Source organism: Anser anser (genome assembly GCF_964211835.1).
Source record: "Anser anser genome assembly, chromosome: 7".
NCBI lineage: Eukaryota > Metazoa > Chordata > Aves > Anseriformes > Anatidae > Anser > Anser anser.
In genome coordinates, this window is record NC_139727.1 from 37822332 (window position 1) to 37838755 (window position 16424).

Genomic DNA, 16424 nt, shown 5'->3' on the forward strand with positions numbered 1-16424 from the left:
TGTACTTGCAGGTATTTACTTACCAAATAAGTCATCACATCACAGATTTGTACTTTTTTTCCCAGCTTCCCCACAACCTAGCACAATCTAGCGCTAGGCGTTGCAGCGACCTGCTCATCCGTGTCTTACACCGCGCACACCGGGTGCTGCGTCAGCTCAGAAGCTCGGGGCTTGCTGTGAAGAACCGACTCGCTTTGCTAAGGCGTCTCATCTCTGCTAGACGCACCTTCAGGCTGTCTCGTTCAGCTTCTCCTGGGGCAAAGCCTGGCAGTGAAAACCGAAGGAGAGTTTTGCTATAAATGTGAGTGGGTCCAGGATTTCCCCCGCGCAGAGCTGTCGTTCAGTGCTCGCCCTGTTCCTTTAAGCTCCGAGTTGATGGTTGTTTGCTGCCAGCGGTGGCCTGCGGGCTCTGGTCACGGTCTGTGTGCTGAGCGCTGAGGGATGGACTGGTCCTGGCGTGTGTGTAATCATGCAGTTACCAGCGGGTGCAACTGTTGTGTAAGGATTTGGCAGAAAGCTAGCAGAGGGTTTTGTGGGTTTTTTTTAGAGATTCCAACTTTGAAAGCATAGGTGAGTTTTCATTGAAAAGGTATTTTTGTAGAAATAACTCTTCTTTGTAGAGTAAGGAGTTTTTGTTGATTTTCTTTTGTTTAGTGTTCCAGGGTACTATTCAGAGTTGTTTCAGCCAAAGAACGATTTTCTGACCAACTTGGCTGAATTTTTTCTAGACCTTACTTGGTATGAGTAATTTACTGAGCTCATTTGTTGAGGTGACGATTGCTGGTGGTCACTAAGGCTTGAAGCAGTCTGGGATATGTTCAACTGCTTCCACTTTGGACGTGCCTTTCAGAAGTGTAACTGTGGTTTTCATCTAAAATTCTGAAAAGGGAGTTAAATTATAATAGTATAGGAAAACACACTCTTTGCTTTCACCAAGCTGACGTGTGAGGGCACATTTATTTGTCTGTACAACTCAACGGTTAGTGTTGTTCCTGAATTCATTTAATTGACCTTTGAGAAGAGAAAGAATAGATTCTTCTTCAACAAATGCCTGTTTTCAGACAATCATGAATCGTGGGATTTTTTACCTAAGAGCGTGGAGATAGGCTTTGCCTTTGGAATAAGATTTTTTTAACCACAACACACTTTGTTAAAGTTTATGTATCCAAATTACATTGCTTTGCTTTTTAACTACAGCTGAAACCGTGTTTTGAATAACAGATGTGGAATACTGTCATCTCACTGTCACACCAATTGTTCATTGTTCTGAGAAGGTCACATCATAATTCATTAACAATAATTATTCCCTGGGTACACCCTGCACTTCTTCACTCAATTGCTTCATTAACTTGCGAGCGAATCTCACATTCACTGCTCCAATCAATGAAGATATATTTATAATGTACAAGTGGATGCTATTAGTTACAATATATTAACTGCCTAATTTAAAATAGAAAGCTATCTTTATGAAGGGCAATTAACCACTAAGTGTAATTGATAATTCACATACCTATGATTAGGAAAGACAAATAATAAGAAAGAAATGAATCACCTGTGTTACTGAAGAAGACATTGGCACACAGTTTTAATGAGCACAAGGGACTCTCTGGGTCAGGACCGGATTTCTAAGAATTGTTTGATGGAAAGTCTTCGTTGGATATGTTATCTTAAGGCGATTTTGGGGTTTACACCAACCGGTTGGGATCCTCTTCCCTAGAAAAGGAACCCACACATTTTGTTGTCTTGAGAATCAATGCAGGGGATTTCCTAGTAGAAAACATTTTTTCATCCTAACGCAAAGAAATGTAGTAATATTTTAGTTAAGAATTTATAAGCCTCTGTACCTATTCACACTAAAACTAACAAATGTTAGGCAGAGCGTTGAGATACGCTTTAAAGGTCTCTGTTTTGTCACAGCCACATTGAAATACAACGGTTCTCCAAAAGGCAGACAACTCATCTTCGGAGCAGAGGCCTTTTCATGACATCCCCAGTGGCTCGCTACAGCTCAGTCATTAGCTTGGCACTGTGAAACGATTCTGGCACAATGCAGTGAAGAATGGTTAGAAATAATGTTTTGTTTCCTGTATGATGATAACCAGATGAAGCAGTTAAATTTTCTTCTGTAGGTGTTGAAGCACTGTGCCGTGTGTGCTGTTAGCACCCTTGTTTGCAGGGGGGGAACCAAAACCGCTGAGGCAGAGGACTTGCATGAGATCACAGAGCACTGATGCACAGGAGGGGTGTCCTTGGCTCTGGGCACCTCAGGCTGTGTTTTCTTTTTATTTCCTTGAGAAGTCAAAAATATTTATCTGTAAACATTTATTAATAAATCAATGGAAGTGCACTGTTCTTCAGGATTACTCAACAAATAGCAGCACAGGTGTTTTATGAGAGATTGCGTGATAAATGTGACTGAAGCCATCCCTGTGTTGATAAAAGCATCATTCTTGTAGCGTGATGAAACTAGCTGGCCTCTTACTTGGAGTCTGCAGAAGTGCAAAAACCGCTGTTACGTCTCGCATAAACACTGAGCCACTGCAGCAGACGACCAGTAAGTGGACAGGTGGAAATCCCAGTTAAAATGCTCGTAGCCAGTGGTATCGCTCCAGATACTGTACTCGTGGCTGTGCGGTTCGTGTGTGTACGTCCATGGACTGGTCTAACACTAACTGGCTTTGGGGGTTTCTGATTGGGAATTCTAGGGAATTTCAAGAAAGGCACATTTCACGGCAGGTGCTCTGCACGTGGAACTCGTAGTACTCCAATTCAATGTAATTTACTTGTAGTACTCCAATTCCATGGATTTTAGGGATGCTTTGGTCATGGTAAGGGTGACAGAGCACTGGAACAGGTTGTCGAGAGAGGCTGTGGAGTCCCCTTCTCTGGAGATACCCAAAATCCACCTGGATGCCATCCTGCGCAACGTGTTTTAGGTGGTCCTGCCCGACAGGGGGTTGGACCAGGTGATCTTCAGAGGTCCCTTCCAATCCTGCCCACTCTGTGCTCCTGTTCTGGCATTTCATAGTTGCATTTTTATTGCAATTAACCATGCTAGATGTGGGATAGCAAAGCTGGTACTCCCACCTCCTTTTCTATGTGCAATTAACCCCTCTGCTGCTTTTACACAACAGGATCAAAGCATCTGGTCTAAAGCTGCGGTTCTGCACTAACGAAACACAGGCGACCCGAGAGAAGTTTGTGAAGAAGCTCCAGGGACTGGGCTTTGACATCTCCGTGGCCGAAGTCACTGCCCCAGCACCAGCAGCCTGCCACCTCTTGAAGGAGCGTGGACTGAGGCCACACTTGCTCGTTCACGACGGTGGGACAATGCTGCAGCAGACACTGGGGTCTGGGGGGGACAACCCAGAGGGATGTGGGGATTTGTGATAGAGGAGCTTGGCTGGGGGAACTGCTCCCAGCTGTGATGTTCCTACTCTTTCCTAAGTCACGAGACTCTGGAATAAACTTAATGGTGTGGCCTGGGTGAGATCTCCATCAGCGGTATGGTGAAGACACCTAGAGGTGGTAGGCTGGTGGAGTGACTTGGCAGAACAACAGACAGGGAGGCCTCTTTTTGAAGGGTTTTCTTTTTTGAACAGTAAATAATAGGGAGGTAAAGAGCAAACTTACCTGTGCACAGGCTAGCCCCAGGTGAGTACGTCATTGTGCTCCAGGTGTAGATGCCTGGGTGCGATGAGCCACTTAGAAGTGGGTGCTCAGGCAAGGGTGGGAAATGGTTTTCACCTCTTCATTGAGGTGAATATCAGGATCTGGTCAGGAATAGAAGGGGGCTGAAGAACAGTTGATTCAGACTTGGGTTTATTTATTTATTTATTAATGTTTCAAGCAATGAGTGAAAGGAAACACGAATCTAGGAGCAAACCATCAGTTCCAATGGGATATGTAACAGTAAGGGATTTGTATGTTTTTTTCTTTAGATCTCATCCCTGAATTTGCTGAGATTGATAAAACAAACCCAAACTGTGTGGTTGTTGGGGATGCAGCAGAAAACTTCTCCTACGCAAACGTTAATGAAGCTTTCCGAGTTCTGATTGGATTGGAGAAGCCTGTGTTGATCTCCCTTGGAAGAGGGTGAGTTGAGCGCTTCTTGCTTCTCTCTCTAGTCCGTACGCTTTTACATTTCACCCAGTACCTTGGTACGTAGCGGAAGCCAGATGCTGGTGCGGGCATTCACACTGCCAACTTTTAAGCAGTTAGTCAGTGTGTTTAGACCTGATCTGCCCAGGTAGCTGTCAATGAAAGATCCTCAGTGGGTAGGTAATTCAGTCATCGAATTTGGCTTCCTGTCCCAAGTCACTTGTTTGTAGACTTTGCAGGGATGTAAGGAGAAACTCAGGAGGTTATGCTGAGTTAGGTTTCTAAAACGAGGTGGTATGGATGCAGCGCTCACTGGGATGAGTTCCATTTCAGCCCTGCGCAGATGCAGCTTTGCAGAGAGCAGTGGAAGTCACTCGGTGTGCTGTGCTGGATCCTACAGCTGACTTAGGAAATACTCGTCTGCAGGTCTCTGGTGTGCTGCAGGGGGCATCCTGTGAAGTCCAGCTGCTGATGGTCATTTTTCTGCAGTCTGCACAGAGCGAGCAGTTGTGCGGGTGTGTTTCAGAAGATGAGAATTGTAGCTGCTGCTCTGAGGAGGAATTGCAGCAGCCTTTAGAGAACCTGGAGACACCCTGTTGTATAAGGACAACAAATTCTAGCCTCCCATCCTTCAAAGTCAGCATTCAAGAGTGAGCTAGACCTCAATGAAACAATCCACACGTTTGCAGGTGGTGGTGGGAGGGTCAAACAGCAGTAGTTTTGTAAGCCACTAGGAAGAGAACTTTTTCTTTTAAGATGAGTCTGGATTACTGATGCAGTTTAGCCTTCCAGCATCTGAAGTTACTAATGGCGCAGAGGATCAGGTGGCCCAGAAAATTCTCCATCAGTCAACAGTGAGCCTGAATTCCTTCTCTGGGTTCAAATCCTGCCCACGTTTATAGCAGCTGAGGTGTGGTACTGGATGTGGCTGTGTGACGTAAATGGCTCCATGCTGTGTGAATTGTACTTAAAGGTGCTGTCTCTGAAAGGTGGCACTAGTGCCCTGCAGATTGATTTGCGTATATGAAAACATTGTACATGAGGGAGCCATTTTCTGCTGGTGGCTTGAGAGTTGCTGTACATAAGTAATAAGCCAGGAGAGTTTTCGTCTGCTAACACGGAAACGCTGCCATTTTATGAAATTAGCTGCAGTGCACAAACTCCACCCAAACTGACGTACAGATGGGGGACGTCTGGCCGTGATCAACGTGTGGGGGCTGAGAAGACCTAAGGGGAGAGCCCAAGGATATACTGAGATGGCTAGGCTGGTGGGTATGAGGAAGACTGCATAAAAAGCATATCTGATTTTGCAACTGTCAAATGGGTTGTTCTGATAGCTTGAATATACAGAGATATTTTTAATTCATACCCTGAACATCAAAAGTAAATTTTGAATGCCTGTTTTCATAGGCAGGAAAAGTCCAGTCAGGGGATTTGGGTGTTTCAGTAAAAACAATTCAGTTGGATGTATTCTGAGATTTTAAACAGGTGGCTATTAATGGCAGTGCTGAATAATGACAAATCCCCATTGCCTTGGAGGAGTTATTCTTATCTGTTGACCAGTGTATGGGCTTAAAAAAAGAATACACGTGTTTAGTTTGAGGAAACCGTAACGACTTTTTTTTCAGTGGTTCAATAGACCATAATGGGCATGAAAGCCCTTCTTAGTCTGTGGATTATTGATCCAGCAGGGTAGAATTTAACAGCGGGAAGGAGCAGTTAAATCCAATGTGTTTCCATACCTCACACTTGCACGCTCTGATCCTGTAACACGGGGAAAAAATCTTTACAATTTTTTGGTTAGATGGATAAGGAGACAATGATATGAGCTAACACCATAATAGCTAATGTATGTAAAATAACCAAGTTCTGTGTCACATAATACTGTCTTTCAAAGATAAATATAGAATAAACCTTTGTTTAAGATTGGCAGCGTGAGCAATGCAAAAATGCCTTTGTACCCCATGCATATAAAAATATTTATTCCGTCATTCATTGATGTAGACAGTTCTAAAGCAGTATTATTATTTTTTTTAAGGATTATTTTTTTTTAATGGGAAATAACCTGTGTTCGGGCTTCCTGAGCTCAGTTTTCATTGTGAACATCGTGTTTTATGGTCCGTCCTTTAGATACTGTGAACATGAGTTCTGCAACAAATGCTGAAGAAGTTTTCAGACTCGAAGAACGGAGATTATAAACTGGATTATTTATCAGTTTATAGCTAAGAAGCATCACTGATGCCAAAGGCCATATGAAAGACAAAAAACAAAACAAAACAAAAAAACACAAGCCAGTTTCATTGTTCATGTATGGAATGAGTGTAATTGGTAGGACCTTAACAACACGTCTACCTTGAGCAAGCAGGTTGATTTCTGTTGAAGTTTTAGTTCATTCTATGGAAAACGAAAGTGTCAGAGTCACTGAAGCAGAATGCCCTCCTCCTGAAAATGGAGTGATTTACATTTAGCATCTGTTTTGGGCTGAGAGTGGGAATTGGCTTTGTAATTTCTTCTGTCATGCCACTGTCAGAAAATTAAGCTGTTTACGCTAGACTATAGAAGGTTAATGGCTGTTCTAGCAAAGGTCAAGTGGTCATTTTAAAGGGAAGCTGTGCTGAATAATCGAAAATGGCAGAAAGATAAGGCATAAAATCTTAACTGACTGCTCATCCTACATTTTTCTTTTCTGTCATACAGAAACCTGTCTTTGCTCTGATAAGGACAGCTTGGAAGACCTGTGTTAACATGATTTGCTAGTCCAGAAAAACACCAAAAAGATAGTAACTAATTTGGGAGCTTCGTGGCAATAGGAACATTTTTAGAAAGAGCAAAACTTAATTTTGAGGGCTTTCTTAGTCCTGATAGCAAAGAGAGCTTTCCTTGTGTGGGAGGTTTGTGACAAGCAAAGGTGCTCAACTACCTGGGGTCTCCTTCCAAATTTTCTGGAGGAGGCGTTACAGGTGCTGGTGGGTGCCAGCCCTCACGTTGCATCTGCCAAAGGGTCTCTCACTGATCAGAGGAAGAGCGATGTAACTACTGGCCTTTATGAGAAACTAGTACTCTGTGCAGTAGGAGATGGGCCGAATTCATCCCTAATCCAAGCTAGAGGAAATCCCTTTGAATAAGTAGAATTGTGTCCTGGATGCCAGAGGGACACCTGGTCCGAAATCTTTTCCCCAGCACTGCACAGTACTTAGCCTGTCCTTTTCTTAATTCCTGGTGCTAAATTAAAGCTTCTGATGATGACTTTTTGTTGCAGCCATATGGACATCTATATAGGCACAGAAATAATAAAATGTACTTTCTTTGTGTTTAACTGCCAACACTTTCATTTCATTGGAACTTTATCACTTTCATTTCCAGACGCTACTATAAAGAAACTGATGGCCTGAAACTTGATGTTGGAGCATATATGAAGGCATTAGAGGTATTTTATAGCTTGCTTTATGCTTACTCGCTCTGTGCACCTTGTTAAAGAGTAACTGGTATAAATATGGGTCGTCTTCTGTAATTACTCACCTTGGTAGAGGAAGTTTCCACAGACTGAAACTCATTTGCTGCATTCTAAAGATGGATGGATTTGTATTATTCACTTTTTCTGTATTTAAAATGGGAACTTTTACCATCATGGTATCTTTATTGGAAGTGAGGCCCTTGAAAGAAGAAGTCAGAAAAGAAAAATCACGGTATATTGTCTGCAAGATATCCAAGAAAAACTGTTTATGTTTGGCATAGCATTTAACACAGCTCTTGCCCTTAACAGTTTACAGCATAAAGCCCTTATTCAGCAAGATTCTTATGTGTAGTCCTGTTTTTAAGCCTGATTAAGTCTGTGCATAACTGGAACCCAATAGATAAGCCAACCTAAGGGTGAGAGAAAGAGAGAATCATTATCCTTTTTTTATAGGCTTGCAGAGAGATTTTTAAAAAGTAGATACAGAGTGAATTCGGAGAAGGAAGCAAAGTAGGGGAGTATACAAGCACAGAAGATAGTGGATATAACGTGTGCTTGCAGTACATACATTTGGATCAGTATGATTTTTTTTGGAGGGAGTTTTTGGCTCCCATAGAAGGTCAGGCTTCCTGTTGTCTAGGAACAAGCTATAAACATGTCATTTATTCAAGTTTTTCAGCGTAGTGCTGATATTTACGTTCAGGAGAATAAAGCTTTTTAACTCAGGTTTGTCACTTGAACCATTAAAATTATGCAGGAGTATTGAATAAACTCCCCACATCTTCTAAGGCCAATACTCACTACTCCAATACTTTTGATCATATCCTGTGAAGGATATTTGTTATTTCTGTAAAAGTGACGCTCTTACAAAGATCAGTGATACTGGAACTGACTAGGAAGGCTGCTGCCATGATGGAGAATGAAACAGATTTGTAACTTGAGATGTTTCAGGATGACTTTCTCTTCTGACAGAGAGCACTGAACCCTCCTATTATCCAAACTATCAGATAGCTATCTTCATCTGCTAATCCATTGTGTTATTTAAGGGCAGAAATCAATAATCACATACTTCTTATACAATTGACTGGAGTTACGGAGTTGAACAAATCCTTTTCTGATCTATATAGCATTATTTGTCTCTCTTTTTTTTTTTCCAGTATGCTTGTGATGTTGAAGCTGAGGTAGTGGGAAAACCAGCAAAAGCATTTTTTGAGTCAGCCCTAGCAGAAATGGGAGTTCCACCACAGCAGGTAATGTTGCTGATGCCCTGACTGTTGGCTGTGCCATGTAGTTATGCCCCCTACACTGGTTTGCTGTCTTTGACAGAAAGTTACAGAAAAGGTTGAGGGGAGTGTGGCCTTGAGGACATGGTAAACAGTGGGTGGAAATACGCTTCTGGAAAAAAAAAGAGTTTGTCATACGTGGTGCAGAGAAATACTTATATTCGGGATATTTCTATGAATTATTAAAAAAATCTGAAAGATTGCTTTGGAGGGGAAGAAAAATGTTTTACCCATTCTATCAAATAATGTGAAGGACTGAGAGTCAAGAGGACAAATGGTAGCAGGTTGGGGTCTGTTGAATATTTTCTGCCTTGCGTGTACTTCCTACCCTCCTGGAAGGCATGGTATCATTTTTCCTCAGAACTTCTTTGCTGTCCTGAGGCTTCTTCTTGACCATTTCCTGTTTCCCTTTTCATTCTCTTCTGTCTCTGTTTGCTCTGACTTGTACCATCTGTATCTTTACCTCCTTTAGAGTTTTCCATCCTCCTTTCCCTGATGTAGTTTCTCTGTGTTCTTGTGATGAGCCTTCTTATTCACCTTCATTCTAAACCACGTAGTTCAGAAGCTCATGTACTTCTGTTGAGAATTCCTTTGTTTGGAGACTAAGGAAACCAGCACAAGGGAATAAAGGTCAGGTTTCCCACGGAATTATGGAAGATGGTGTGCTTCACAGTGTAACAGGAGCCATGAAGGCTGCAGCCTGGTGGAACTGCAGCCAAAATGTTATTTCATTTGGTGTCACACTTGCTACTTTTTTTTTTTTTTTTTAGTATAGTTCCTAAAGGGGGAAAGACAGAAGTAACGAAAGCACTGTCTGACCCCAAAACTCTTCTCTTGTTACTGGTTTCATCAGGCTTTCCAGAAACACACCGAGTGTGTGACGCTCCCTGCTTACTTAGCACGCCCCCCTTTTTTTTTTTTTCCTCCCTGTAGTTGTGCCCTCTTTATTGATTTGTTGTTGTGTCACACAGGACATAAGGATGAGTATGAAATGACTAACAGACGACAGCGAATTACAAGGTAATAACTCCATCACAGGCTTTTGGTGACATCATAAACAACAGGAGTGAAGTTTGGGTGGCTTGTAGGTCCGTGGAGCCTGGAGAAGAAATTATGGCCCTGTAATTCACTGTGTGCTTGGGTTTTACTTTATTATTGAATGGGAAGATGGAAAAGACCTTGTGGGCCATCTAATCCCTCTCCTTGCCCATGCAGGAGTGCTCCCTGCTCCATGTTTATCAGTGTTTTGTGCAGAGTGGTTTTAAGTGAGGAGTAACCGGGCTTTAAGTCCCTGAGGGACAGTATTCGCGAGCTCTAGTAGATCTTATGAGCAGGCAGCTTTTTCTGAGATTCGTCGAGATGCTTCCCTTTGAAACTCTATATCCTTACTTCTAGTTTTATTCCAGGTAACAACCAAAATAACTGCTTTCCTTCCTGGATGTTTTCTCCTTCCAATTTTCTCCAGACTCCTTATCATTACGGTAGTTTTCTCGTACTAAAACTGCGTTTAGCTCTCAGCAACTTTCCTTGTGATTCAGTCACTCTGCACCCTAACCTGCTGCGGTGCTCTTTTCTGCACTCCCTTCAGCTTGTCGATATCTTCCCAGTAACAAGATAGCTCAGGCTGAACAAAATATCCTAGGTATTGAGCAATTACTCAATCCATTTATCCAACCAACAAACCAAAAAAATCCATTTCAGAAACTGAATGGCATTTCAAGAAAAAGGTAGCTGGAAAAAAAGAACAAAGAAAAAACAAAACAAAACACAGAGAGCTCAGCCCTTGGATTTTATGCCTCTAAATCAGAGGTGTGAAGGTTTGTGTTTTCTTTCTGCTTGTATAAGAAACGAACGATGTGCTCTTCTGGGGTTTTCTATCTTGAGGCCCTGCGTAGTGACATTAGTTTCCCTTTTTCACAGTCAGGACAGTGCAGTTGTCTTCAAGCTTTGTTTTGCCCACCTTGCCAGCGTGTCAGCCCCTGCCGCTGTGGGAGAACACCGTCACAGGGATGTGCTTCCACGCTGGGCTGCAACACCACACCCCATTTCTCGATGAGTTTCTTGTTTCTCATTGCCCCAGAGAACCAAATTTGAGCAGATGATTTAATGCATCACCAGGCTGGTATAAAAATGCTCCCGTAGGGTGAGCCTTGAGGAGTGGTTCCCGCTGACTTCAGGAGGATTCGGTTTGAGTACAGAAAAGCAGTAATAGTCCCCGGCGGAGATTATTATTTATTCAGTCCTTGCTGTTTGCTAGATTTTCACAGTGCTATTAGTGACTAACTTGGTATTTTCTTCCCAGATAGTTTCTAGTATGAAATGCCAACAATTTCTAACAACAGGTCTAGTCTGTAGGTGTATTTTTTCTTAAACAGAGAATCAAGATAAAGGACATACGCACCTCACCAGCAGGTTTGCAGTAGGTACCGCTGCATAATGGCCCCGGGTGCCTTGTCGGTGTTCTCGACGATGGAAAACCAGGGCTTGCTGCTGTAATTAAAAACTAGCCCATGAAGAATATGTGTAGGAGGAACGAATTACAGAAGAGCACACCACCATAATTGTAGTGTATTTTTGTAACTTTTGAGTGCTTGACCTTGTAACTTTAATGTTCTTTCGAGACGGATTTGCAGGTTGTGTTAGTTAGTCATACATAATACTAAAAACGCGATATATGCAGTTCAGTAAGTTCCTTAGTGGTGCACCGTGTGAGGTTTTAATCTGTCTCCCAAATGAGCTTTACTTCTCTGCGTTTGTAATGACAAGATGAGGAGTGGCTTTACTTGCCTTTACTTTTATAAAATGTTTACCAGTAATTTATTCCACCTGTGGAATACGTTTAATCCATACCATCATTAAACCATTTTAGATGAGCTGCGCTTCTGAAAACATTACAATTTTCTTTTACCCGACTTCTAATGAAAAATAGCTTTTTAATAAAGCTGTCTCACCGCAGTAATGCTAGACAGTGGCAAATCTTAAATTTCTCAAGCTGCTTTAATCAATAAAGTTATCACCAGTCATTTCCCTTGGTAACTGCTTCTTACCGAGACCCTGACTTTACCTTCTGCTACTGAGATGTTTTCAACCTGCACTTAGACTAGGAGGAACTCCCTGAAGTCCAATTTTCATTTTAACCTTTCCTCAATGGCCTAGAAATAACAGATTGCCAGTATTACTTTAATAGATTGGAAATTTAAACCTCTTAGAGGTAACCAGACCTGTCTTATGATTCAGTAATATGACAAAGAATAACACATCTTAAAGGTTACCGAAACACCTAATTCATGTGTTTTAAGGCAGCTGTAACAGTGGATGATTTTTACGGCTTTACAATAAAACCTAAATAACGTTAAGGCTCCCGTACTTTTATATAATCATAAAAAGTTCTGTCTGTAGCAAATTGTCCAGCTTCACCGGGAGTTATGGCAGGTTATACTCGAGTGCATAAAGTACTGGTAGTTAACCAGGTCCCATTTCGGCCAGCTGCCCGTCCCAGGGGGGAGTCAGTGGTGCGTGAGAGCAGAGGCAGGTCACCCTCACCGTGCCGCGGGGATCCGCCACCGTGCCGGCCAGCCCTGCCCTGCCTCTGGGGCTGACGGGGAATATTTTCCATCTCGGAGAGAAGAGTTAAGCGGCCCTGTGAAGTTTCAAGCGTTGAATCCTGCTGCAAGCTTATTCAAACCTGGTTGGCCCTGGGGCTTTTGGAATCTGCCCTGGAGGTTTCATGTATTTCTGTGTTTCACCTGCCTTGTGGTGCAAATTCTGCCGGGTCAGAGGCCACGTGCGATGCCTTACGTGTGTTTGCTGTTTGCACAGCTAGTAGTTCCTGGATAGAAGTATAACTAACAGGAATACGGGATCCTGAAGCCTAGGAGATTGCCACGTGGGCCATGGAGAACAGGGAGAAAAATAAATGTGTAATATTCATTGCGTAAAAGGTCTTTAATTTTAAGCAGGATTTTGCGTATGCGCTTTATTTCTTTACATCCTTGGCACCTTTAACTTTGCTGTTAAGCCTGTAGCAAAAACCTGCTTAGGCATAAATATTTTTGACTCTAGGAACATTCACTGTGTTAAATATTCAGCTGAAATTCACGTGCCTCCTTCTGTGCACTGTAACATTTGCATCCTCCATAGGCTTCAGCTTCCAAAGTACCACATGTGAGCTTCTCCCAGTAACAAGGCACTGCAACAGAAGCAGAGCTAGGTAATACAGAATACTCTGGTCTTTCTGCCTCTTTTCTTACTCCATAGTTCCTTTTCCGATCAAACACGTTTCTGTGATTTTTTTTTAATGAATACTAAAACTCTGTTTGCAGAGGAAAAAATAGAAAAGGTTCCCATTCACCCATCTCTGAAGCTGTCCGCGTTAGCAGGTGAGAGGAGTCGGTCCCCACCTCCAGGGTGTGTGGTGACTCCAGTAGGATCACTGACCAGGATGGTGATTTCTGTTCTGCAGATGTTTGTCCAGTTGGGATCATGTTGTGCCCTGAATCCTTAGAGCTCGTCTTCATCTCCTCCATTATCACTGCTGATCTGGGTTAGGTTTGGCTCAGTAGCTGTGGCTTCCCTCAGCTCTGGCACACGTGTGCTTTATGTATCGCTTGCACACAACCACACACACCGTCTCTCACCAGCTACGCAGATAAAGAAAAATGTAAATTACATTTGGCTTAATTCTTTGATGATTTTCTTAAAGCCAGAGAGATCATCTCAATACATTTTTGTCCTTTTTGTAATTTTGTAGCTGATCAAAAAGAAGCAACTTCCACAGACTAATTGCACAGATTAATGGTGTGATCCCCATGTAAATTGTGAACGCAAACGGGGATCTTTTCATTCTTGCTTTCGGTGGGTATACGACCTTTCAGTTTTATATCTTTCTCTTCTTGCCATATTGCAGTCAGAGAGGAAGTTAAACCCAGGTTTGACAGGTAGAGTTTTTTTTATTTCCCTTGACAGTGCACCTTTTGACCTCTATCTTCTTGCCAATGATTTTTTAAATCCTTAATGATTTGGGAATAATTGCTCCTCCTTTAGTGATTATTGCCCTTCACCGATAGTAAATCTGTGAAATCCCCGGGGGCTGGAGTACATTTTGGTATGCGTATGCCACAAGCTGGCCTGGACAGGCATCGCTGCTCATGTGCAGCTGCACTTGCAGAGCTGCTGGGTGTCTTGCAGGAAAACTTGTCTGGACGGGGTGAAATACAGCCCTGCTGAGCAAGCTTCCCTCTGGCTTTGGAGGGTCTGCTGAGCCACCCCGCTCTGCCCTTTCCTGCTTTCAGAGCAACCCAGAACTGAAAACGGAGGACGTATACACAGATGAGAGGAGGAAAAAAAAGGGCAGAGGGAGGACAGACAAAATCTGGCAAAACTGCTCCCAGCCAACTCCTGTTACCTATTTTCCCCCAAGCTGTTTTGAGAAATGTAATCGTTCCCACTAATACGTTTTCTTTGTGTGTTTATACGTGCTTTATTTACTAATTACTTCAAATTAACGCATCATTTTTCCTCATTTCATGCTGGAGTGGTAGGGAAAAGTGAGCTGTCTACAGGGGATCTTGCATCAGGTATCTTACTAGGAACACTTGCATTTCTGTGAGCAGAGTGGATAAGGAAAACGGTCCAGTAATGAGAAGAGGAAAAAGATTGAGCCCTCCATCACGTGCTGGCTCTGAAGCAGTTTGTGAGCAGGGAGCTAGAAAAGCAGCGCTGCCTGTCCCAGAGCCTCCTGCTGCTCTTTCCCTATGGACACGTTTTCCCGAGCTGTAGCCATGTTCCCACGAGTCTTTACACCTCCTTGCTCCATAAAAGAGCTCTCGAAGTGTGATCACAGCAGCGTTGCTCCTAGGCAGAATGAAGCCAGACCGTGCACATATAAAGCATTTCAAAATGAGCTGCTTCGGAGTGGAACCGGACAAATGAGCCTTGACTCGCAGGGATGGCCGATTGCATCCCCTCACCTGAGGGTGATGATAATCCCTCACGTGAACGGTATGTAAAAACAGCAGGAAAGATGAACTGGGCTGCTAACTGCTATATATAATCCCGCATGCTGTACCCGATGTGTTACACAAAAGAGGATTTGTGCTTTATCAGCCGGAGCTGTTCCAGGTATTCCTGTACACAGCTGAGCTGTCCTGAGATTTCCTCCCTGGATCTGGAAAGTGAGCCTAGCGTTTTTAAAGCTCTTGAGATAGGTGGACTGGGGGTAAGTGGCATCGCTTTTTTGCTGCCTAAATTTTGGGAGAATGGACCTCCCCCTGCTCATGCGTGAGCATGTGTTCTGCCGAGACAGCCCCCTTCCCGGGGTGTCTGTGCGCCCACCTTCCTTTCCACGGCGGAGTGCTGAGCGGTGAGAGCACGGGCGCCTGCACACTGCCACAGGCGAGGCTCTCCGGTGCTCTTGTGTGGCTGCACGCTATGTGAAAATGAGGTGCTTCCACGTGAAGGCAAGTGAAGAAGAGATTTTTGTATTAGCCAGAGCAATAAGAGGAATGGTGCCTGCAAGATGCAAGAGAGACTTTCTATTTTTTTGTTTGTTTTTTTTCCTTAAAGCTGCAGCCAGCTGTATGGAAAGACTCGGAATTCCCTTTAGGTTGCTGCTGCTGGGGAAGCCGATCTCTGGTCCTGCTGTGTGCCTCATTCCCATGACCTCGCTGACAGCGGTCCATTTATCAGTTCTCCCCAGATGGAAAAACGCTAGGATGGCTTTCTGTCCGTGCCCAGTGGCGTACCCCTGGTCCTGCGCTCAGTAACCCAGCTGCCACCCGAGGCAGTCCTGCTCCCATTACGTATGTCCCTTTAGACCTTCCCCAGCCCACAGGCAGGACGAGGACCCGTAGTCACAGACCCTAGGCTCAAAATGTAACATCGATTTCTTTAGTAAGCACCAGTTCGCTTAGTGATTGCATGCGTCCGATGTGCAAATATGAAAATAATCTGTTATCAAAAGTGTATGGAAGGAGCAGAGAAGTTCAGGCAGGAATTTCCTTCTAACATTGTACTGTTGTTGTGAAAGCCTGGCAGTAAAGTTTAGGTAGTACGAGGCTATTCAGCAAGATGAAAATACAGCCAATGAATGTATTTTAAACAAAATTCAACCTTGATACAAAAGGTGAAGAATCCCATATTAAAATTTGATAGATAAACTAGATTCTGTGTTTTCAAAGCTGATGTGTTCCCCCCAGTTTTAAGTGCTGCCCCTGTTCTCTGCAGGGTAACCTGGAGTGCCTTTGGGATGTTGCAAGCTGATTTTATTATTCTTTTTTTCTTATTAGTTTTAGATCATGTTCTGCTTTTTTGTTGAAATTATGAAACGAAAACCCACAACCATTTTTTAAATTTGAAGAATAAGAGTAATATCTTCTGTTGCAGAATGATAGAAAGCACTTGAAATTTTGTAGGCACAGCTGTGAAGGAGAGCCCCTGGTTGATACGCTCTCATTTAACCAAGACACAAAGCCTGAAGTGAACATGCATACTACGTTTTTTTTTTTCAGACGTGCAGCCAAATCCCCTCAGTCCAGCTGGAAGGTCTCTTCTCAGTTACCTGTTTTGATAACCTGCTTAGCTGAGTT

At 43.2% G+C, this 16424-nt stretch overlaps 1 protein-coding gene across 8 annotated transcripts in view; it reads left to right on the plus strand.

Moving 5' to 3' along the window:
* Window positions 1-16424, plus strand: part of LHPP (phospholysine phosphohistidine inorganic pyrophosphate phosphatase) — an 84076-nt gene that overhangs the window by 9212 nt on the left and 58440 nt on the right. For 6 of the 8 annotated variants that reach the window (XM_083844580.1, XM_083844578.1, XM_083844584.1 and 3 more), the window contains exons 2-5: window positions 3135-3322; window positions 3942-4095; window positions 7465-7528; window positions 8713-8805. In XM_083844580.1, the coding sequence (XP_083700706.1) occupies window positions 3135-3322; window positions 3942-4095; window positions 7465-7528; window positions 8713-8805 (499 nt within the window). Of the gene's footprint in view, window positions 1-65; window positions 302-3134; window positions 3323-3941; window positions 4096-7464; window positions 7529-8712; window positions 8806-9809; window positions 9859-16424 lie in introns of all 8 variants that reach the window. The other 2 variants (XM_083844585.1, XM_083844582.1) reach the window with 2 other exon arrangements.